The 23,259-nt window shown below is 37.5% G+C and overlaps 1 protein-coding gene across 1 annotated transcript; it reads left to right on the top strand.

Annotated features, from left to right (window-relative positions):
• The first annotated feature begins 19,348 nt into the window (after positions 1-19,348).
• Positions 19,349-20,293, top strand: LOC130045355 (olfactory receptor 4C6-like). Its single transcript, XM_056138186.1, has one exon. The coding sequence runs from the start codon at positions 19,364-19,366 to the stop codon at positions 20,291-20,293; it is 930 nt and encodes a 309-aa protein (XP_055994161.1). The 5' UTR covers positions 19,349-19,363.
• The last annotated feature ends 2,966 nt before the right edge of the window (positions 20,294-23,259 follow it).

Here is a 23,259-nt window from a genome sequence, read left to right as displayed (position 1 = left end):
CAGCTGCAGTCCAACCTTTCCACACTCACTCTCAAAGATGGCCAGCATTTGTGCCGCTTAGCTATTATTTGGTGTTATTAAAATGGTGTCATCAGTGAAGTGAAGGTGGTGTAGTTGCTGAACGTCTATCATCACTCCTATTTCTTCCCTTTCCAGTCGTCTCAAGACATTCTTGAGAGTGGCACTGAATAGTTTCAGTGAAATGATATCACCCTGCCAAACCCCTCTCTTTATGTCGACGTTCTCTTCCTTGCAGAATGGTGAGATACTGGTGGTGAATCCGTAATTCAGCTCATGGAAGATCCTGATGCACTGAGTTTGAATGCCCTGTTTAGCTAGGGCTTTGATGACCACTTTTATCTCAACAGAATCAAATGCCTTCTTTAAATCAATGAACATTAGACAGAGCAGCACCTTGAACTCTCGTGAAACCTCAATGAGCTTGGTCACCATATGGCTATAGTTGATTGTGCTGAATCCTTTCTGGAACCCCTGTTACTCGCAAGGTTGTCCTTTGTCTAGTGTTCTTCCTATTCTATTCAGAATAAATTGAGTGAACAACTTGTAGATGAAAGACAACAGGCAGATTTGGCGATAGCTGCTGATGTCGATGTCTCCCTTCTTGTACAACAGAACGGTTCTGCTGGTTTTCCATTGGGTCAGAACCTTACATTCAGACAGGTAGCGTTTGAAGAGCCGAGCCAGTGCATTGAGACATACTGGAGGCAGATTATTCAGGTGTTCGGGTCTGACCTTGTCTGGATCACGTGCTGTACACTTCTTTACTGACAAAATGGCATGTCGGATTTCCATCATGACATATCCGTCCTGCAAATTTGGTATGTGGGCAGGTAGATGTGGCTATTGAAGAGATCCGAGTAGAAGTCATCGATAATCTTCTCCATTGCCCTTCTGGAAGATGTGATAGATACATCAGGACATTGAAGGACAGTCATTTTGGTCTTGCAGTTGGCGAAGGACAGGAGAGCATTGCAAATACTTTTCCTGGCCACTGCTGCACCGGCCAGTACTGCTGGTCTTCTCTCTTTGAGGTCTTCCTTTATCGCTTCTCTGCACAATTTTGCGTGCTTGGATGTTAGCTTGTGGTTTCCTGAGGCTCGCGCCAAACCACATTGGCAAATGAACTAGAGAGTTTCCTAAGACAGGTGTCTTTTTGTGCCTTTGCCACTCTCGGCATTCCTCATGCAGTCATGGAGGTTCTGAACCAGTAAATCGTATTCCTTGTTGATGTTGCCAATGACGACATCTTTCCATATTGCCACAATAGTGCCAAAGAGCTCCCACTTGGTCATCCTGGGAGTTCTCTTCTTAAACTTTGCAGTCCTTTCTTCCTGTTCTGTGAAGTAGAACTTTGCATGAAGAAGATGGTGGTCTGATCTCTGTTTTGAATTTTGGGACAACAGTGACGTCGGTTAGGCAAACTGACGACTGAATATGATGTGGTCAATTTTATTGTGGAATTTTCCACCAGGAGACTCCCATGTCCAACATTTAGATTGGGCCTTCTGTAAATGTGAGTTACCATGGATGATCTCGGTTGACATGACGAACTCAGTCTCTCATCCTGTTAGTTCCATTCTAGGCCATGGGTCTTGATATAGAGTTTTTTGGGCAACCTTCTCAGCCCTATCTTGGCTCTAAAACCACCAACAATGCTCTTGTAGACGATGTGGTCTTTTTTATAGAATTTCTCCATCTCCATGTAGAACTTCTCAATTTCTTCTTTATCGTAGTTGGATGTTGGTGTGTAGATAATGAAGATAGAAACTGCCAGCAGTGAGCCACATCTATTAAAGCATAATTGTCTGATTTGGGTTGTTAGGCATTTGAATGAACCAATGCTAATGGCTAAGTTAATGTTGACAAGGACACTGGCACCACTGATGCCTCTATGTCCCGAGGAACAGTTCTTCTCCAGTGTTGAAAATGGCGTGATGTGATTGATGCCTTCTTGTCTCGGTCTGATAAATGATGTAGTACTTGACCTTCTGCACTTGCACCAGCAGGTCTTTGATGGATGTCTCCGATGCCAGTGTACGTGCACTGAAAATATAGAGAGTCATTTTAGTCCTTCTTTGTTTGGGCAGCCTAGTTCAGCCCTGAAATTTTATCAGCCTCTCCTTGCTCATCCTTCTTAATGCTGCCATATTGTGGGCTCTTTCAAGGTCAGGGGGAATGAGGCCCACTGTTTTTACTGGTTTTGGCATATCCATTACCAGCTGCCATCATGCTCCAGGATGCTTGCTAGACACTCAGCCTGATCCTCATGCATGGGTGAAGCCCCACAGAACCACGTAAAGCGGAACTTTGTGACCTTACACTCCAGGCTCTACGGGACCTGAAAACAGAGATCCTCTGCCTGCTTCCACCAATCCTTGGTGACCCAGTGACCACACCTAGAAGACCTACCCTGCTGGTGCCAGATAAATACCTCATCGGCTGACCTTCACTAACTACCCTACCCAGCTGCTGCCATGCTCCAGGCCACTTTCTGGACTGTGCAGCCGCAAATGCATCATAAGACACTTAATATCCATTCTTCGCACCATATTTGATGGGGCCAAAATATGGTGTGAACCATAGGAACACCTGTGAGGGTGATTAGAGGCCGCCCTAAAAGCCTCCATCCCTCTCGAAGATCCTGGCAAGCCTCCGAGAGTATCCCGCCCAAACAGTAGAGCCTGGCAAGCTACCTGTGGCATATTTGATATGCCAAAAAACAGAATAGATAAATAATAGGAAAAAAATAATACCCAAACCTGTGTATTCACCAGGTGTCTAGAAAACCTTCGGCTCTCTCCCCACCTCTCTTATCCAGGAGAGCTGATGCCATGGGTGGATGAAGGAGGAAGTGAGGCCCCCAAGCTGGTTGGTGATTAGTTTCCATTTATTCCATTTTCCCCACGTGCCTGTTCCAATCTCTCTAAGGTCCCATTCTAGTCTCACACTGCCCTCATTCCCATCTCCTCCTGTCTCTCCTGCTCATCTCTCTGTGCTCCCCCTCTCTGCCTTGGTCTCCCTCTAGTCTCTAACTAACTCCCAGCATTGGGGGTAGCAACCACAGCCTGTCTGGCAGTATAGTCAGCATATGAAAGCCCTTCTTCCATTCAAGGTCAAAATTCCACTTAGTGGTTTTTCTCCTCTCCTTAGTTCAATAACTTAAATAACATCTGAATTAACATCTTAATTCTACTTCTTAATATTAGTTATTTTGTATGGAGACAGTAAGAGATACATTAAGCTTGTAGGGAGGCTTTCCTGGGGACATCTCTCTATGGAGCTCAGACAACAGTGTTCAGGCCAGATTAATCTTTCCTAACCCTAGCAGGTTCTAATTCAGTTGTTACTTTTTGGGTCATGACAAAATTTGTCCATGGCTATGCTCCTAACTTATATTTAAGTATTTGGGCACTGTGGCACGTCCCATTTTAATGTCAGGGTAGCTCACAGCTTGCCCTGGATCCACCCAGTCCCTTATCAGGACTCTTCTTTTGGGGTGCTGAGAAATAAGGGAAATTGAACCTTAAGTCGAGAGAACAGGAGCCCAGGAGTGAATTTCATTCAGTTAACTAAGTCCAAAATTACAAAGGCATAGCATTAACTGTCACAAGATGTCTCAGAAAATTTTAGTAGCTCATTCGATATGGATAGGAATCAATCTATTTTCTTTGAATATTGAGTCCTTGAGGCATCATCTTTGAATTAGTCTAGTGTTCCTCAGTTGCCTCACATCCCACATGAGGAAACTGAGGCTGTGCTGTCATCAGTGAATAAGTATCTTAGGGGTTAGAGGACTATGTGAAATAAAACTCAAGTGCTCTGACTTCAAAAATTTGTTTTTTCAACTTGTTTTAGAGGAGTTTTGAAGTTATGAGAACAAAAGTGTGAGAGGTTGATGATAGTCCATAATGTGGATTCTAGCCTTCTGACAGATGAGTATAAACAAGTATGACATCTTGTATATCATGTTTCTTAAGAGAGACTATTATAAAAATGTATCTAGGATGTATATAGTTGACTTCTGAATAATATAGATTTGAAGTATATGTGTCCACTAAACATGGATTCAAAAAATACGTTTATTAGTGCATCAATTGTTGTATTTGTAAGTTAAAATGCATTTATTTTGACATTATATATACACACATATATGTGTCTGCATATGTATATATGTGTATATATGTACATATATATGTTGATGTCTGGCTGGAGCGATAGCATAGCAGGTAGGGCATTTGCCTTGCATGTAGCCAACATAGCCAACCTGAGTTCGATTCCTCCACCCCTCTTGGAGAGCCTGGCAAGCTACCGAGAGTATTTCGCCCGCACAGCAAAGCCTGGCAAGCTACCTGTGACGTACTCGATATGCCAAACACAGTAACAAGTCTCACAATGTTACCGGGCCCGCTTGAGCAAATCATTGAACAATGGGAGGACAGTGACAGTGATGTTGATGTCAAGAGTTAGTAATGTGTTTTATGTTACATGAAACAGTACTGATGTATCTACTCATAGATTATTTACACTGTCACTGTAAACAAACTAAATTCTTTTTATAGTTATGGTAATATTTAAGAGTACAGCAGCAAAAATTTATTTTATCATTATTATTCTTTTCATAATATTTATTTTCTCTTGCATTGTTTTAAGAAGACAGTCCATATTGAATAAACACATAATGCAACTTGTGTGTTCATGTGCTTTTTATGTTGTTGGTTATGTTTATAGTCAAGAGTAGGGTTATAGTCGTTAAGTTTGAGGGAATCAAAAGTAAAAAAAAAGGAGGGGGGAGAAGGGTCAGTGTTACTATAAATATAAGAACACCAGCTTCCTCTTTGCTGATCCAAGATTATAAAAGAGTAGATTATATGAAGATCACTTATTTCACAGAACAGAGTAGTCATAATGAAGGGAAAAGAGAAAATAGGTAAGCTAAAAAAAGAGCTAAATTGACTACTGCGTATCTAGTGGCACTGATCAGCACTGATCTAGGTTTCTTAAAGGTTGGTAGTTTCATCTGTTCTTATGCAATAGAATGAAGAATCAGGATATTCTAAGAATCTCAAACATCAACTATCTGGACAGAAAGTAGGATATATAGTGATGAACGGTTGATATTGAAGGATCAGTAGAACTGAGGTGTTGTCAGTCTGTAATTATAATCAGCAATAGCTGATTCATAGCTATAAATCCTAGTTGAATCATAGCATGCAAAGAGAATGGGAGAAAATTTGTAATTATGTTTAATATAATGACTTAATTAAAGAGTATTTAATTAAATATTTTCATTCTGTGTATTTCCCAATTTAGAGTAGTGTGCTTCCATGAACTTATGGAAAATGGGGAATCCAAACAACATGACTGAATTCATTTTTTGGGCATTAGGAGGAATCTAGAGCTACGGAAAGTATTGTCTGCTGTATTTCTAATCATTTATTTTCCACAGTTGTGTGAAATGTACTCATTGTGCTAACCATGATCTTAAGTCAAATTTCATTTCAGGACAATTAAATCTTTCCCTCCAATTTAATCCAAACCATAATAAAACAGTTTAATATAGATAAAGAATTGATGATGGTTATTACTAGGTAAGAAAAGTTTTAACCATTCATATAAAATTAAATCTGTTACTATATTCATTTCATAACTTTTCTGTTAATAACAGAATTCTGTCTCACTCAAATAATTCACATTAAATAATTTTAATCATTTTAAACAGCATTTTGCAGCTAAACTGATATTTTTCTAACTTCTGAAATAAATGTCACATTACTCCATTTTTAAAAAATAAGACTTTTTGTTATCTAGTAAGTCATAATATTTTCTCAATATTAAAATTAAAAATTTTAAATCAATATTCATTTCACTCACTATTAACATTGTAGGATTAAAATGGTCCTGAACTTGAAGATTGTCAATCTAGAAAATATACCCAACTTGGGAAATATTAGATAAACTTACATCCTTGTTCACTGAGAAAAGTCTTTTCTTTCTTTGTTTTGGTGTTTCACTGGCTGTGTTAAGAGTTTACTCTTGGCCCTATGTGCTCAGGGATCATTCCTAATGGTGCTCAGGAGACCAAAATGAGTGCTGAGGATCAAATCTGAGTCTGGTAGATTTAAGGCAAGTGCCTTACCCACTATTTTCTCTTCAGTCCCTCACTGAGAAAACAAAAGCCAGCAGAAGAGAACTTTCACAGACTTACAACTAGGCTACATATTTTGAAGTGCCTTTTGTGAAATTTTCTGTGTTCTTTTAGAGTAGGGTCTGGGTGATTTCTTCTCTTAGGGCACTCAGTTGTAGACTAGTCTGCATGAGCCCTACTATAAATATGCCCACTCAAGCAGTCAACCAGAAGTCCCAAGAAGCTAAGAAGCTCTTTCCCTGTGATGTTGTTCATAACTCACAGGCCCTGGACACAGAGTCCTCAAGTCAATGTTTGCACTATAGCAAATTTTGACTTCTACTGGTTAAGTCATATTTCCCTTCATCATTTGATATTTATAGACTGCAAGAACGGAGTCTGGGTGTTGAGTTTTGGTGACACAGAACAATCCCCTATATCTGTGTTATAAATAGTCACAGCTTGACCATTCCCTCTTTAGGACATGAATGTGCCTTCCCAATTGTCACATGTCCATCTCTGGATCATGGATGTTCATGATTTTCAACACAGCAGATAGTGGGGATTCTCACACGTATTCTTTTGCCAGTGATTCTGTCTTGATAACTCTCTTCAAGCTCACCTCAGCCCAGACACAATCTGACAGCAGGCACATGACATGGAAATTATGTCCCCAATTCCATTCCCAACCCCCTGAACCCTGCCTGCCTCTATGACAGGAACTTTAATTGTAAGTTTTAGGTGCTGTGGTTTACATTACTGTTACTGATAGGATTTCATACTTAACACTTTCCTACGTTTGAACACACCCCTCCCCCAACTCCAGAGTGACCACTTTCCTCCACCATTGTCATAGTGCTCTTCTCCCTGTCCTATTCATGTCACCAAAGCGCCAGCTTTGTACTGAAGACTGATTCTCATGTTCTTAGTTTCTATTGTCTTTGAGCATTGGTTCTTCTCCAACTATTTTTTTTATATCTCACATATGACAGACATTATTTTGTGTGAATCTCTCTCTCTCTCTCTCTGATTAATTTCACTCAACATTGTACTCTCTAGATCTATCCATATAAAGTAAAATGTAAGAGCTAGGACAAGATTATATTGACAAAGATATATTATTTAATTTGTGCTTACAGATCCTCTGGACTTGTAAATAGCATACAAATTATAAAAATATAATCTAAAGCCAGAACAGTTATGTATTTCTTTTACACAGTTAAATGACAAGCCTGCAGTAGTTTGAAGTGCTCTATCACATTTTTCAGTCCTTCCTGGTCACCCATGCGTGCACGTGAGCACACAGATTCTCTTCTCTCTCTCTCTCTCTCTCTCTCTCTCTCTCTCTCTCACACACACACACACACACACACACACAACTTACACAATTATGGAACACTACTTGTGCACAATTCTGGTGATGACAAACTTCTAACCTCTGTGGATAAATACCCTTTCAGAGACTAATCAACTGTGAAGATTTTCCCAAGGTCTACTGCTACTTCCTTGGGGAAGATTAAGAGCATCTTGGACCAATAGAGTAGAGAATGTTTTTCATTGCCTGTGCAGCACTGCTTCCAACATGATTTGGAATGAATGTTAAAGAAACCAAAATTACCTCCTTGTTTTACAAATGTAGTTTAAAGAGGTTTCCCTGTGAAATTATACACCTCTGGATTTTTTTTCTGTTCCCTCGGTTAATGTAGACATTTCCAAAGAATATGGTTTTCTGGGATGGAGTGATAGCACAGTGGGCAGGACATTTGCCTTGCATGGTCGATCATGTTTGATTCTTCTACCCCTCTCAAAGAGCTTGGCAAGCTACCTAGAATATCCCACCTGCATGGCAAAGCCTCGCAAGCTACCCGTGACATATTTGATATGCCAAAAAAAGTAACATCAAGTCTTATAATGGAGAAATTACTGGTGCCTGCTTGAGCAAGTCGATGAACAACAGAAGGGCAGTGCTACAGTGCTATGGTTTTCTAGTGCTGTTACCTTACTCAAGTTATATGTACCTGTAATTAAATTTCATATTTTTTCTTCTTTAGAGCTTTATTTTTATTTTTAATCACACCTAGACATTTTAAGTCGCTTTCATTTCCTTCAAGAACACTGAAGAACACTGAAGAAAAGCCTCTTCAACTAGTGGTATTGGGAAAACTTGTCGGCCACATGAAAAATATGAATTCAGATACACTTTTAATGCCATGCACAAAAGTAAAATCAAAACAGATCAAAGATCTCAAGAGCAGACCTGAATTTATAAATTACATTGAGCAAAACATAGGCAGAATTCTTCATGACACTGGAGCTAGGGAGATCTTTAAGGAGTCAACAACTTAACTTAGCTCAGCAAAAAAGAAACAAAGACCAAAAAAATGAAACTACGTTAAATTATGAAGCTTCTGCACCTCAAAGAAAGTTATAACAACAACACAAAGATACCCTATGTACTGGGAGAAAATATTTGCCTATAACTCATTTGTCTAGTATCCAAGATATATAAAGTACAGGTAGAACATTACAAGAAAGAAAAATTCAATCCCATCAAAATATGATAACACATGAACAGAATCTTCCTCAAAGAAGACACACAAATGGCTAAAAGACATATGAAAAAAATGCTCTTCATCACGAATCATCAGGGAAATGCAAATCAATATATATCACCTCACTCCAGAGAGACAAAGGACAAAAATAACCAGTGTTTGACTGGATGCAGTGGAGAAGGAAACTTATTCATTGTTTGTATGAATATTGATTGGTCCAGTCTTTCTGGAAAACAACATGGACTTTCTTCACAAAACAAGGAATGAGCCCCATTTGACTTAGCAGTTCTGCTTCTTGGAATATATCCCCCAGAACCCCCAAAACACAGGTAGAACAGACATTTTCAGTCTTATCCACAATAGCCAAAATATAGAAATGACCTAGATGCCTAAGAACAGATAATTAGATAAAGTATGGTACATCTACACAGTGAAATATATTGAGCTACAAGTAATATAAATTTCAATCAAATTGTATATTATTATTATTTTTACATCACATCTCATCATCTCATTCCTACTTTGGACAAACTGGCAGGCTACCGAATGTAACCTGCCCACATGGCAGAGTCTGGCAAACTCCCCGTGGCGTACCCAATATGCCAAATACCAGTAACAATGAAGGATCTCATTCTCCTAACTCTGAAAGAGCCTTGAATATGGCACTTTTTAAAAAAAATCTCAGGGCTAGGATGAAGGAGACGTTACTGGGGCCTGCTTGAGGCAATCGACGAATAACAGGATGGTTGTGATTGTGTGACATCACATTTTATCTAACCATGAGACCTGTAAAATATATTGGGTATTTCTGCATACCCCAGAGGTGGTATTGATTTTTAAGATAAATTGTGGAATTAATTAATAACAACCTCCTCAATAAAAAGGGAAAAGGCATATTTTCATAAAAATTGATAAAATAATCCACATTTTTAATTTAAATTTTTATGTTTGAAGAGCCTTGAGAATAAAAAATATGAGAAAAATCCTGGTATTATACTTACTCGATATCACAAAGTTCTGGTTGTGCACATTTTGCTATATGCTCCATAGTAATTAAGAGTAATAATTATGCTATAGTTTTAACATTGCTCTAATGGCAATAACGATTAACAATCATAATATTATAGCAATAACAACTTCTAGTAATAGAAAAATATAGCAGTTAGTTAGACATCTTTTGTTAGGCGCTTTAAAATAAGATTTTATAATTTTCTACATTAAGGAGGTAGAATTTTATTTTGTTTTTGAGCAACCCTGGCAGTGTACAGGGCTTACTTGTGGCTCTAATCTCATGGATCACTTCTGTCAGTGCTCAGGGGACCATACTGGGTGTCATCAAGTGCCCTACCCTTAGTGCTAATGATGTGGAATTTTTAATCTGTAGGGAAAAATTGAATATCGAGTAAATTTAGGACAGGCTAATTATTATTTATGCTACTTGACCTCATTTCCTGATTTAGGGCTAAACAGAGAATATAATCCCAGATTATCAAGGAAAATAATATGCTTAATTATAAGAAGAATATTTTTCTAAAGTAAATAATAAATTTGGGACTCCGCACCAGGCTGTGGGGTGGGTGAGAGACCTCCCCACCCCAAGAGACCCAGCCCCTGCAGCCGACCTCCACTACCCAACTGCCGCCATGCTCCAGGCCACTTTCTGGATGCTCAGGCCAAGCCTCATGCATGAATGAAGTCCCACGGAACCCAGATAATGCTGAACTTTGTGACCTTGGACTCTGGACTCAACGAGACCCTGGAACAGAGATCCTCTGCTTGCTTCCCCAAGTCTCCAGTGACTCAGGGATCACACCCACAAGCCATCCCTTGCGAGCACCAGATAATGTCATCATCAGCCACCCTCCAGAACTCAGGATGCTCCTCCCAGAAAGGAGTATAAAATGAGGCACCCAGAACTATGCCACCGAACTCTGTGCCAGGCTGTGGGGTTGGTGAGATCCCTCCCCACCCCAAGGGACTCAGCACTGGCATTCGACCTCCACTACCCTACCCCCACCACGCTCCAGGCCGCTTTCGAGGCCATGTGACACATTATAAGACACTTTGTACTCAGTTTCCACAATTACTACACCATATCTGATGGGGTTCAGACGGTAGGCAACAAATCATAGAGAGAAATATATAAATATATGTCTCTTGGAGAGCCTGGCAAGCTACCGAGAGTATCCCGCCCTTACGGGCAGAGTCTGGCAAGCTCCCCGCGGCATGTTCAATATGACAAATACAGTAACAACAACATGTATCATTCCCTTGACTCTGAAAAATCCTCCAATCCTTGGGAAAAGCTGAGTAAGAAGAAGCTGCTAAAATGTCAGGGCTGGGAGAAATAGAGATGTTACTGGCACCTGCTTGAGTAATTCGACTATCAATGGGATGACAGTGCTACAGTGATACAGTGGAATAAATAATTTTGGATAAAAACAGTACATTTAAGGAAGAAATTTAGATTTATTTATATTTAAATATTATTATTTGAATATTTGTAACCATATTTAAAGCTCATAAACCAAAGCAATGTGTATGTATCCACATTTTCAAATATAGTACATATTATGTGTTACAAATAAAATTTACTGCTTGGATCAATTTAAAATATGACATAATGGTAGAGCACTTAGGTATACCCCTGGTTTTGATACCAAAGAGATATTACATAGGTTAAGGTAGCATGCCTTGCATGTGGCCAACCTCACAGTAATCTCTGGTACCAAATAGGTGTCATTGAGCACTCCCAGGAGTGATTCTCAAGCATGTAAAAAAAAGTAAATACTGAGCACTGTAGGTATGGATCCATGTCCAAATAAAATATCTCCGGAGAATAAGCTGTCAACTGATTATTTATGATAGTTAAAATATTTATGATAGTTAAAATATGCCTACACTCATATGATATAAATGGATGACATATTCATCCAAGATATATAGAGTATTTATAAAAATTAATAAGAAAACAAACACAATCAAAAATGGGAGATGAAAAGATACTTATTCATAGAAAACATAAAATAGCCAAAAATATATGGAAATATATGAAATACATGAAAAATGCTCTACATCACTTATTATCAGGAAAATGCAAATCAAAACAAAAATTACATGTTACTTAACACCAGTAAGATTGGCATACATTTAAAAGAACAAAAAATAACCAGTGTTGTTGTGGATGTGAAGAAATAAGAACCCTTAACTATTGCTGTTGGGAGTCTTGACTGGTAGAGCAGTTGGAAAACAGTATGGATAGTTCAAAAAACCCTAAGAATGAGCTTCAACATAATTCAGAAATTACACTTCTTGGCATCTATTCCAAGGGCCCAAGAACTGTACTCAGAAACTATAAATACTGTGTTCCAATGTTTATCACAGCACTATACACAATAGCAAATATATATATATATATATATATATATATATATATATATATTCTCCAAGTGTCCAAGAACAGATGCCAGGACAAAGAGAATAAGGTATATATACACAATGAAATACTACCAAGCTATAAAACATGAAAAAAATCCTGGATCATGCAAAATGAGGCCAGCCAAAAGAACAGGGACATATACAGAATGATGTCTTTTAGGTGGTATATAAAAAAGCAATGCAAGGGAATAAAAATGGCAAAAGACAACTGAACTTGATAACTAGTCTACAATATTAAGTTTACTGTGGTAAGGACATGCTGGTGGGAGAAGAAGGCACTCTGGTGAAGGGCCATGGAGTTGTAAAATCATATGCAAGGCATCCTATCACATTATTGATTCCGTAAGTCATATTTACTAAAATAAATTTTAAAAAATCAAGAAGTATGTCTACAAATTTTTAAGCAGTAGTTCTGTACATTAGTCATTAAGGTACATGTAGCTTTATAGTCACAGATAGAAAGAACCTCCTTTTTTATTGATGATTTGGAAGAGTTTAAGTAATATGGGCACTAGATCCCTGAAGTTTTGGTGTAGCTCACTAGTGAATCTTTCTGGCTATCTGGACTAGGGCTTTTATTCTTGAAAGAGTTTAAATTAATCTCAATTTCCTTGCTTACAATTGAAGAAATTGTTTAGAAATTGACTTTTTTTCTGGTCCAATTTTGAGAGGTTGTATTAATATAAGAATTCATTCTTTTTTTAGTTTCTCCAGTTTAGTGGCATAGAGTTGTTCATAGTGACCTCTTAACTTTTCTCTTTTTGAGGTGTCTGCTGTAAATTCTCCCCAATTATCTCCAATCTGATTTATTTGAAGGTTCTTTTCATTTCCTTTGTGAGTCTATCAAAGGGTTTATAATTTTTTTCCTTATTTTTAAAAGACCTCCAGTTCTAGCCACAGCCATGCTTAAGACCACTCTCCACATGTTCGAACAAGCCTCATGCATGAAGGAACCGGCAGAGGAACCCAGGTGTGTGGGACCCGGGACTTAGATCTCCAAGCCTGCTCAGATTGGGACTGGGTCTCCTCCACCCAGATCCCCCATCTTCCAGTATGTAGGCATTACACCCACCAACTGCCACCCGGCGCCATGTAATGCCATCAATGGCCAAGACCCAGAGACTATAAAACCCAGCTCCCAGAAGCGTGACATCTTATTATCTAGTACTTACTCTGGAGAACCTGGCAGGCTACCAACAGTATCCTGCCCACACGGCAGAGTCTGGTAAACTCCTGTGTTATATTCAATATGCCAAAAACCATTATCAATGATGGGTCTCATTCTCCTGACCCTGATAGAGCCTCCAATGTGGCACTTTCTAAAATCTCAGGGCTAGGAAGAAGGAGACATTACTGATGCCTGTTCAGGGAAATCGATGAACAACAGGATGACAGTGATACAGTGATACAGTGATTTTTAAAAACCAGCTGGTTTCTTGAACTTTAGTGTTATTTACTTGATTTCATGTCATCAATGTCTAATCTTATTTTATTATTTACTTTCTTCTATATACTCTAGGATTCATATTTTTGTTCATTTTATAGTTTATCAAGTTGTACAATGAGGATATTGATTTGAGTTTTTCTTCTTTACTGACATAAGGATATATTGCTATATTCCTCTTTACTACTGCTTTTGCTGTGTCTTATGTGTTCTGATACTTAGGGCGTCTGCCTTGCACGCAGCCAACATGGCCGACCCGAGTTCGATTCCTCCGCCCCTCTCGGAGAGCCCGGCAAGCTACCGAGAGTATTCGATATGCCAGACACAGTAACAACAAAGTCTCCAATGGAGACGCTACTGGGCCCGCTCAAGCAAATCGACGATCAACGGGAGGGCCTTTACTTTACTTACTTTACTTTATTTTGAAAAGTATTTTTATTCTTTGATTTTCTCTTTGATTTGTCATTTAGCAGTATCTTATTCAGTTTCAAAGTTTTGAAACTTTCCCAAATTTCTTCTAATTCATTTCTACTTTACTGGCATTGTAGTCTGAAAAGAAACTCAATGTGATTTCTATTTTTGCTATTTTTCAGTTATTTAAGTTTTCTTCCCAGAATGTAATCAATCCTCAAAAAAATGTTATTCAGTGTCTACAGCGTGATAGAAAATTCTGGGGACTAGTTAGTTATTCAAAATTGAATAATACAGTGCCTCATTTGTATGAAAAGTGAATTTCACTGGGAAAGGACAAAACTATATTGTATTAGTACAATGTAATATGAGAATATTTATTGATAAGGTATGTCTCTCTGTTCATTATTTGAAGTACACTAGAATTTTAGTTGCATCAAGTTTAAGGAGTCACATATGCCCTTCACTTACTTTGATACATGAAAGACAACTTTAATAAATGCATTTTCATTAGGTTAAAAATGATTTCTTTGGAGATTAAAGTACAGAGAAGCTCATGTGTGCGTGTGCATGCGTGTGTTTGCGTATGTGTGTCTGTATGCACTTCATTGCCTAAGTTTAAAGAGATAAGAATGTGGAGTAATTTTAGTAATTTATAAACATTAACAAAGAACTGCTTAAAGAAAAATTTGGCTTATGTCCTATGTGGATGATATCACAATTGAGACTCTCAGGAGACTTCCTAGGTTGTACCGTCAACTATGTTGTTGAACCAATTGTAAATGGAAAAATCCATCGTGAATGTATGCCATCGATATTTTTACTATTAGTGGTCAGAAAAGAATGACTATAATCTCTATAACTTAGAAATGGAAAGTCTTGTACTTCATAATACTAATCACTGTTACATGAAAAAAAAAATCGAGCCCTTATACTTTCTGGCAGCATTACATTTTCAAATCCTAATATCAAAAGTGAGCTGTAACTAGAAGCGACACAGTTTTAAAAGTAGTATTAAGAGTTAAGAAAAGTGAACTAGATAATTAAATAATTCTATCCTGTTAACATGTGACCAAGAACAAGTTGATTTCTCTCATGTATGTTAACAGAGAATTGGACTTTTGTGTGACTCCTTTCTTATTTTGAGAGGATTGCTTTGTGACTTAAATATTTGATAACTTTAAGTCTTATGTTTGTGACACCTAAGGTTTGGTTTCAATAAGGCTATACCTGCAGAAAACATGTATCACTGCAAGGTTGGAGAACAAATCACAAATATGGTAATTAGCTCCTCAGTCAGTTATATGGGAACCTCCAGGGATGCAGTTGGAATGATGCAAGTGTACACATTCAAAAATTCTGTCACTATGCCATCCTGTAGCCCAAGTCTATTACCCAGAGGACGTTTCCTTTTAATGATGTTTGCGTGATATGTGTTTTGTAAAGTACGTACAAATTAAGATCTAAACACAGCCAGTGCATTCAGATCTCCAGAAATGATTCAACAGCTAACAAGCTGCTCTCATTGGGTAGTGTTTTCTGTTTAGATGAAAATTTAATCTATTTGATAAGCAAAGTGATGAATCTTATTTAAAGTCTTAAACACTTAAAGACTTGTTTTAAATATTTAAATATTTCTTTACATTGACTAGAAATAGTGACCCTTTGGAAATCATTCCCAAAGTAGGTATTGAATAACAACTGGTTTCCAGCTTGGGTTTGATTTGTTGTCCTACAAATTTGGATTCAGAATTGGCTATTTCATAGATAAAAAATCATGTGGTATATCATGGATGGGGCCAGACATGATTCTAGAATTTTACCTGGACCAGCTCTGCTCTTTCCTTAGTCGAAATATCAGGTAATTGCGTTTGTTGATTTCATAAATGATAATATTTTGACTTTTATAGTTACTTAAACAGAGATTTACTATTAATATGTGGTACTATGGATGTTTTCAAAATAATCAAATCCTCTATAAATATACTTAATTGTAGTTTACTTAAAATGTGTCCATTATTCATAGATTTTGTCTGTATGCACAATATTGAAGACTTGAACTGTCAGAAAATTTAGCTTTATAGTAACCTCTTTTACAAAATTTGTAAAGATAAATCTGTCAACCTTTTAAACTCTATCCAATACTGTCAGGCATGAGAATTTATATTTTAAAGATGTACACTCTGGATATGCCAAACACAGTAACAACAAAGTCTCCAATGGAGACCCTTACTGGGCCCGCTCGAGCAAATCGATGATCAACGGGAGGGCCTTTACCTTTACCTTTACACTCTGGAAAGAGAAAGAAAGGATTAGCCTGTAATAATAAGTTGGTTTAAGGAAAGTTTATGTTTTCATGAAACTCTCTTTCCGAGTGTTTGCATGCATGTGTGTGTATATGTGTGTCTGTGTGACTAGGTGTATATATATATATATATATATATATATATATATATAGAGAGAGAGAGAGAGAGAGAGAGAGAGAGAGAGAGAGAGATACTATATCTAAGGAACAATAGCACAGTGGTAGGGAGTTTGCCTTGCGTGCAGCCAGCCTGGCAGAGCCGGGTTCGATTCCTCAGCCTCTCTCAGAGAGCCCGACAAGCTACCGAGAGTATCTCGCCCGCACGGCAAAGCCTGGCAAACTACCCGTGACGTATTCAATATGCCAAACACAGTAACAACAAGTCTCAATATGGAGACGTTACTGGGCTCAATCGAGCAAATCGATGAAAAACAGGAGAACAATGTTTGTTTGTTTGTTTATTAGATGCTTCAACTTTTCTCTTGTATTAACTTCCTATGAATTTCTTTTTCCTTTTCATCATTCCTTATCACTTTAGGGAAAAGTGGCTAAGGTGTTTGCCTTGCAAGAGGCTGACACAGATTCCATTCCCAGCATTACATATGGTCCCCTGGCCAGAAGTGATCCCTGAACACCATTTGTTTGCCCCTCTCCCCAAAGAATTTACGGGTTTTAGATTTCCATTTTATGATTTAAAGGTACTTCAAATATCAACTTTCATCTTTAATTAAAGATGACTTGAATTTTAAGTGTATTTTTTTCTCTATAAAAGATTTATTTGTAAGCAGTGCTCTCTATGTGAATGGTGATGTTACTAGATTTGACAGCGATGTAGACTATTTGTTTAGAAAAAAAACCTTTAGTGAAACAACAGATTTTTGTTTTCTGAAATAATAAAGTCATTTGGCATTGTATAAAAGTACTAATGTAATACTCTATGTCTATTCACTTTTAAGAAAATAAGCACAAATTTAGAATTAAAAAATTCCTTTTAAATCTAATATACAGAAATATATTGTACTCATTATACAGAGAAATATGTACTGTCTAGGTGATAATTAGATTATTGAAGAAATGTGAAACTTCACATTGTATGAGAAATCTTTTGAGCAAGAATATTTTATAGGAACACTGGAAAAATAAGACAATATTACAAAGGATAATAGGTAATCATTATTCAATCCTGATCTAGAAGATCAAGGATTGGTTCAGTTTTCAAATTTGTCTAAGTTTGTCTAGAAATAGAAATGGTAAAGAAGAAAGATATTAAATTGGATCAACGATCCTGGATTCTGGAGAAATAAAGGTAGATTCTGACATTGATTTTGTGGCAGAACCCCTGGTTCAGTTTAGTTTCCTTTGGATTAATTGATGTGATGGACTAAATTGAATAATATGAATTGTTTGTGCAAAACACAACATTGCAAATTTTGTAGAAAATAAATAACAACTCTTCAGCAGTCACAAAAGGAGTAAAAAGCAAACTGATGTCTGAAAAATAGAGAAGATCATTGAGTTGTTACTGATATTCAAATCTTAATGATAGCAAATAACTGGACTGTTGGTGAGAAAAAGAACAAAGAGGTGGGCTTAAGGAGAGATTGCAATGAATTCATTGATAACACATAGAAAAAGCCAAGGCAAGGAGTAAGTAAGACATATAGGAAGAAAAACTATCATGGTAAACACTTGGATATGGCTGTGTAGAAATTTCTGTCTGTTATTTTCTTTGTTTCACACCAAGTATTGTGAAGCAGAGAATAAAAATATTGAAGCATTTGAAGGATTGGGAAGTCAGTAGCCAGTCCCATGAGTTTAATCATACTCTCCTTGAAAGAATTTTACAAGTTGTACAAGTCCCAAGCCTTTTTTACTGCATCATAAATTCAGAAAAAAAAAAGCCACTAATTCCTAATGTGTTTTTAGGTAAAATCAGAAGTGAGAAATTGTAAAGTGCTTTGTAGCATGCCATCAGATATTGACTTGACACACAGGCTCTGCCGCTACATTGTTTTATTTACTTAGTTGTAATGTGAAGGTTATATGGTTAATATGTGGCCTAACTTCAGTTAAGTGTGTTCACTTTTCAGCTTATGGTCTTTCCCACTGTGTCAGAGAAATGTGGGGAGCATAATGCTAAAAAAAGGATGACATGCTTAAAGATGAGATGAATACGTATGGAAAGAATTTTAAAAATTAGCTTAAGAACCTGACATGTATGTTAGTAGACAAAAGCCAACTATGAAATATACCTTAATTTCAAGGCAGAAGAGGAATTAACCTATTTTACTATATTTTTCAAAGAATATTTTTAAATACTTATATAAGCCTTAAAAAATTGAATCATTTTAAGATCACAGTTACAAAGTTGTGTATGTTTGGGTAAAGGGCTATTTTGAGTTATGGTCTATTTCAAGAAAATCTGAAAAAGACTGAAAAATTTATAGTAGATAAGATCCAGGATATTGTTCTAGAAAGAGAAAAACTTCCTAAGTTGTCTCCTTTGATTCTACTGAGTTTTCCACTTATCTATTCCAACTACATCACACTTTAACAGTAGAAACTGTAGGCCCACTGGAATCAATAAATCAGTATTAGGTCAGGGAGATAATACCCATGTATCTTCACATCTAAGAATGTTTTTCTCCCATTCTATTAGTTACAATAAAAAACTTTTCATTTTGTGGTAGTCTGTATGTGGATTTTTAGTGTGCTCACATTTTTGTCTATGCCTTAAGAATGATTCTGTATATAAACATTTCTCTACAATAACACAGGATTGAAATGTGCAGGTCCAGTGATACAAGATCTTCTAGTACCTCAAAAAACAAGTGTCAGAGCAGAAAGTAAGTTATACACTTCTGAGAAATAGTGATGAGATAAGTAAAACTGAATTATTGTCAGACTTCAGTTGTCATCTGCTTGCTAGATCACCATTGCAAAATAATTATGTCACAAGGATGTAGGATAGTACAAAAATGTCCACCAAAGTGATTACTAATTAAAAACAATATTTATTTTGTGTATTTTCCAGCTGAAGGCAATATGTTTACATGAACCGATGGTAAATGGGGAATCCAAACAACGTGACTGAATTCATTCTTTTGGGTGTTACAAGGAATCCAGAACTGCGGAAAATATTGTCTGTTGTATTTTTAATCATGTACTTGTTCACAGTTGTGGGAAATGTACTCATTGTGGTAACCATGATCACAAGTCAGAGTCTGAGATCACCTATGTATTTTTTCCTTACTTCATTATCCCTTATGGATGTGACCTACTCTTCGGTTGTTGCCCCTAAGATAATCGTGGACTGCCTCTCTGAGCGCACCACCATCTCCTTTAATGGCTGCATGACTCAGCTCTTTGCAGAACACTTCTTCGGTGGTGTGGGGATTATCCTTCTCATTGTGATGGCCTATGACCGCTACGTGGCCATCTGCAAGCCCCTGCACTACATGACCATCATGAGTCCTCGGGTGTGCCACATGCTGCTGGCAGGGGCGTATTTGGGAGGGACAATGCATGCTACAATACAACTTTTATTCATGTATCAATTACCTTTCTGTGGTCCCAATGTCATTGATCACTTTGCATGTGATTTGTTCCAATTGCTGAAACTGGCCTGTATGGACACCCACAGCGTGGGTCTCTTGGTCATTCTCAACAGTGGGGTGATGTGTATGGCCATCTTCCTGATCCTTATTACCTCCTACATGGTCATCCTCTGCTCCCTGAGGTCTTACAGCTCAGAGGGTCGGCGGAAAGCCCTGTCCACCTGTGGCTCCCATCTCACAGTGGTTGTCTTGTTTTTTGTTCCTTGTATATTCTTGTATGTGAGACCTGTGGCCATTTACCCCATAGATAAGGCTATGGGTGTGTCCTTTACAATTGTCACACCCCTGTTAAATCCTCTGATTTACACCTTGAGGAACTCGGAAGTGAAAAATGCCATGAGGAAACTGTGGATGAAACAAGGGACCATTGGTAGGCAATAGTCTAGACTAGGAGCCAATCCTTCTCAAAAGAAGAAGGAAGTCTTTCCCTCTCATAATCATAATTTCTTGTATGCACTGAACTTAGAGACTTTTTTTTAAATAGGCCGGAGCGATAGCACAGCGGGTAAGGCGTTCGCCTTACAAGGGCAAATATGGCCGACCCAAGTTCGATTCCTCCGCCCCTCTCGGAGAGCCCGGCAAGCTACCGAGAGTATTCGATATGCCAGACACAGTAACAACAAAGTCTCCAATGGAGACGCTACTGGGCCCGCTCGAGCAAATCGACGATCAATGGGAGGGCCTTTACCTTTACCTTTACCTTCACTTCAGTTTCGGTGATCATAAGCAATTTATTACTTCTCCAACACACTTTGTATTGGTTTTCACTGTTTTAAATAAGGCTCTGGCTATTCTTTAATTTTGTTAAATCTACCTCAGATATTTTATATCCTTTTCAGGTCAGACCTTTTGTTTGTTCTTACTTTACCAACTATTGGAATTATAATTCCCAGAGATCTTATTTGGCTTATCCCATCATAGATTTTGGTCTTTGCAGATCAACTTCTACCTCCTTAGACAATTATTTTGTAATGACTTTCCTTTGCTCTTTCTTTTAATTATTCTTCAAATATTTATTCAGCTATAACCTTAATATTCTTGATTTCAAATTATGTGTAATTTTTCCTTGCTTTTATTTTCTCTATTCTATTAGTTTGCAATTTTATAAAGTTAGGGTTTATTTTTATATATTTTTATATATGCTGTGGTTAGAACTCTGCCTATCACTACTTAAGTACAATAAATATTGTTCAATAAATTTCATCTAAAATCCTTTCGGTGAATTTTATAATCAGCCAAGAAGTCACTGTCACTGTCCTCCCATTGTTCATCAATTTGCTTGAGAGGGCCCAGTAACGTCTCCATTGTGAGACTTGTTGTTAACTGTGTTTGGTATATTGAATACGTCACGGGTAGTTTGCCAGGCTTTGCCCTGCGGGGGAGATACTCTCTGTAGCTTGCCAGGCTTTCCAAGAGGGGCGGAGAAATAGAACCTGGCTCAGCTGGACTGGCTGTGCACAAGGCAAAAGCCCTACCACTGTGCTATTGCTCCAGCCTATACGAGGCTTATTACATACTACAGCCAAGAAGTATGGGCAAATAAATACTTTAGGATATTGAAAATTTTCCAACTTATCTGTTACCAGGTATACCTTTTGTATATGTTTAGAACCTATTCTAATCTTATTCTAGTAGCTGTTTGTTTAATATGAATGGTCACATTTCATCAGAATTCTTTTGTTAAACAGAATAGCAATATCTTTTGCTGAAATCAAGATACACCATAATGTAGTGTTTACCTTGTGAACATATGAGAGAAATAAATAAATATCTACATTCAATATTTAGATTATTGGTTAATATCGACTTATTTATCTTTTCGCTTATATGTTTAATCCGATATGGAGTTCAGAGTTCCCCATGGATAATTGCTACTGAATCTTAGCCAATCAGTCTTTGAGGTTACATGAGGTGCTAATGGGCACTGCAGTGCTGGGAGTCTTCAGAATCACTCTGGTGTTGCTGGAGGATCTCCAGAACTCTATCCTGCTATGCTCGGGGGACATGCAGTTGTAAACACACAACCAGTATTGATTACATGTCTTATATTATCTTCTAGAATTGCCATCTCCTCAGATTATTATTGGAGATGGATACTTGCTGTTATTTTTAAATTTCCACATACAAAGTATGTTTATTTTATTTTGAAACCAGCTTTTTATAGATTATTTTCTTAAAGAATTATTTGGGAAAAGCTTCATTGTCAGCATGAGTTAACATCTTATGTGGTTTTATTACGGATAAACTTTATGTATACATATTATGACTATAATTACAGTACCAGTACCCATTATAACCTGCCAAGTAACCATGATGTTCAACCCTGATATTTTATTTGAAAATATTAAGTTGAATGTGTAATAAAAATGTAATAATATCATAGAGTGATAACTGAATACTACATAAATGGAAAAGAACAGAATGCCATACAGCTCAAGTAGATCAGAAAGGATTCAGGGCAGTAATGTCTAAGCAGACATCTGAACAGTGATGAAAAACTATGCTTACGTACATTAATGGGTGGAAGATTCAATGTTTAAAATGATGAAGGCAGAAACAATAAAATGAGGGTAGGGCTTATGACTTGCATGTGGTTGAACCTTGTTTCAATCCTAATCTTACAAACTCATTGATCTATTCCTTAATGGAATATTTAAATACAAATCAAGAATTCAGTTAACATAAATTTATAAGGAGGAAAAGGAAATATTCTAATTAGTCAGGGACATCAAAGATTTGCAAACACAAGAAACCAAGAAAGAGGTAATAGCATTAGAAAATCTTACTTCTGGGAAATGTTCGAATCACCAGGGGAAATGAGAGACATTTCCATTGGTCCATGATTTCTCAGGGAAATCTGTTCAAATTATATTGAAAATCAAGTTAGGAATATTTATTTTTTATTTCCCTTCACATCATGTTGAAAGCAGTGCTGCATAAGCAATGGAGAATATGTTCTACTTCCTCAATGTTCTACCTCCTCAATACAAAATGTTCTTCATTTTCCTCTTAAATGTAGAAATAGGACTTGGGATGACTGAAATGTAAGCACGAAAGTTTGTAAGTCTGTAACTGTACCCCACGGTGACTCACTAATAAAAAAATAGCTAAATAAATAATAAGTAAAGTAAAGGTCCTCCCGTTGATCATCGATTTACTCGAGCGGGCCCAGTAACGTCTCCATTGGAGACTTTGTTGTTACTGTGTCTGGCATATTGAATACTCTCGGTAGCTTGCCAGGCTCTCCGAGAGGGGCGGAGGAATCGAACTCGGGTCAGCCATGTTGGCTGCGTGCAAGGCAAACGCCCTACCCTCTGTGCTATCGCTCTAGCTGGAGTGGCTGGAGT

The sequence above is a fragment of the Sorex fumeus genome, unplaced genomic scaffold (genome assembly GCF_029834395.1).
Source record: "Sorex fumeus unplaced genomic scaffold, SorFum_2.1 ptg000007l, whole genome shotgun sequence".
In the NCBI taxonomy this organism is placed as follows: Eukaryota; Metazoa; Chordata; class Mammalia; order Eulipotyphla; family Soricidae; genus Sorex; species Sorex fumeus.
The sequence above is the reverse complement of the archived record's forward strand: the minus strand, read 5'-3'. Positions and strand labels throughout refer to the sequence as shown.

Coding starts and splice junctions, on each gene's coding strand:
- LOC130045355 (XM_056138186.1), top strand. CDS start 19,364: ATGGGGAATCCAAACAACGTGACTGAATTCATTCTTTTGGGTGTTACA.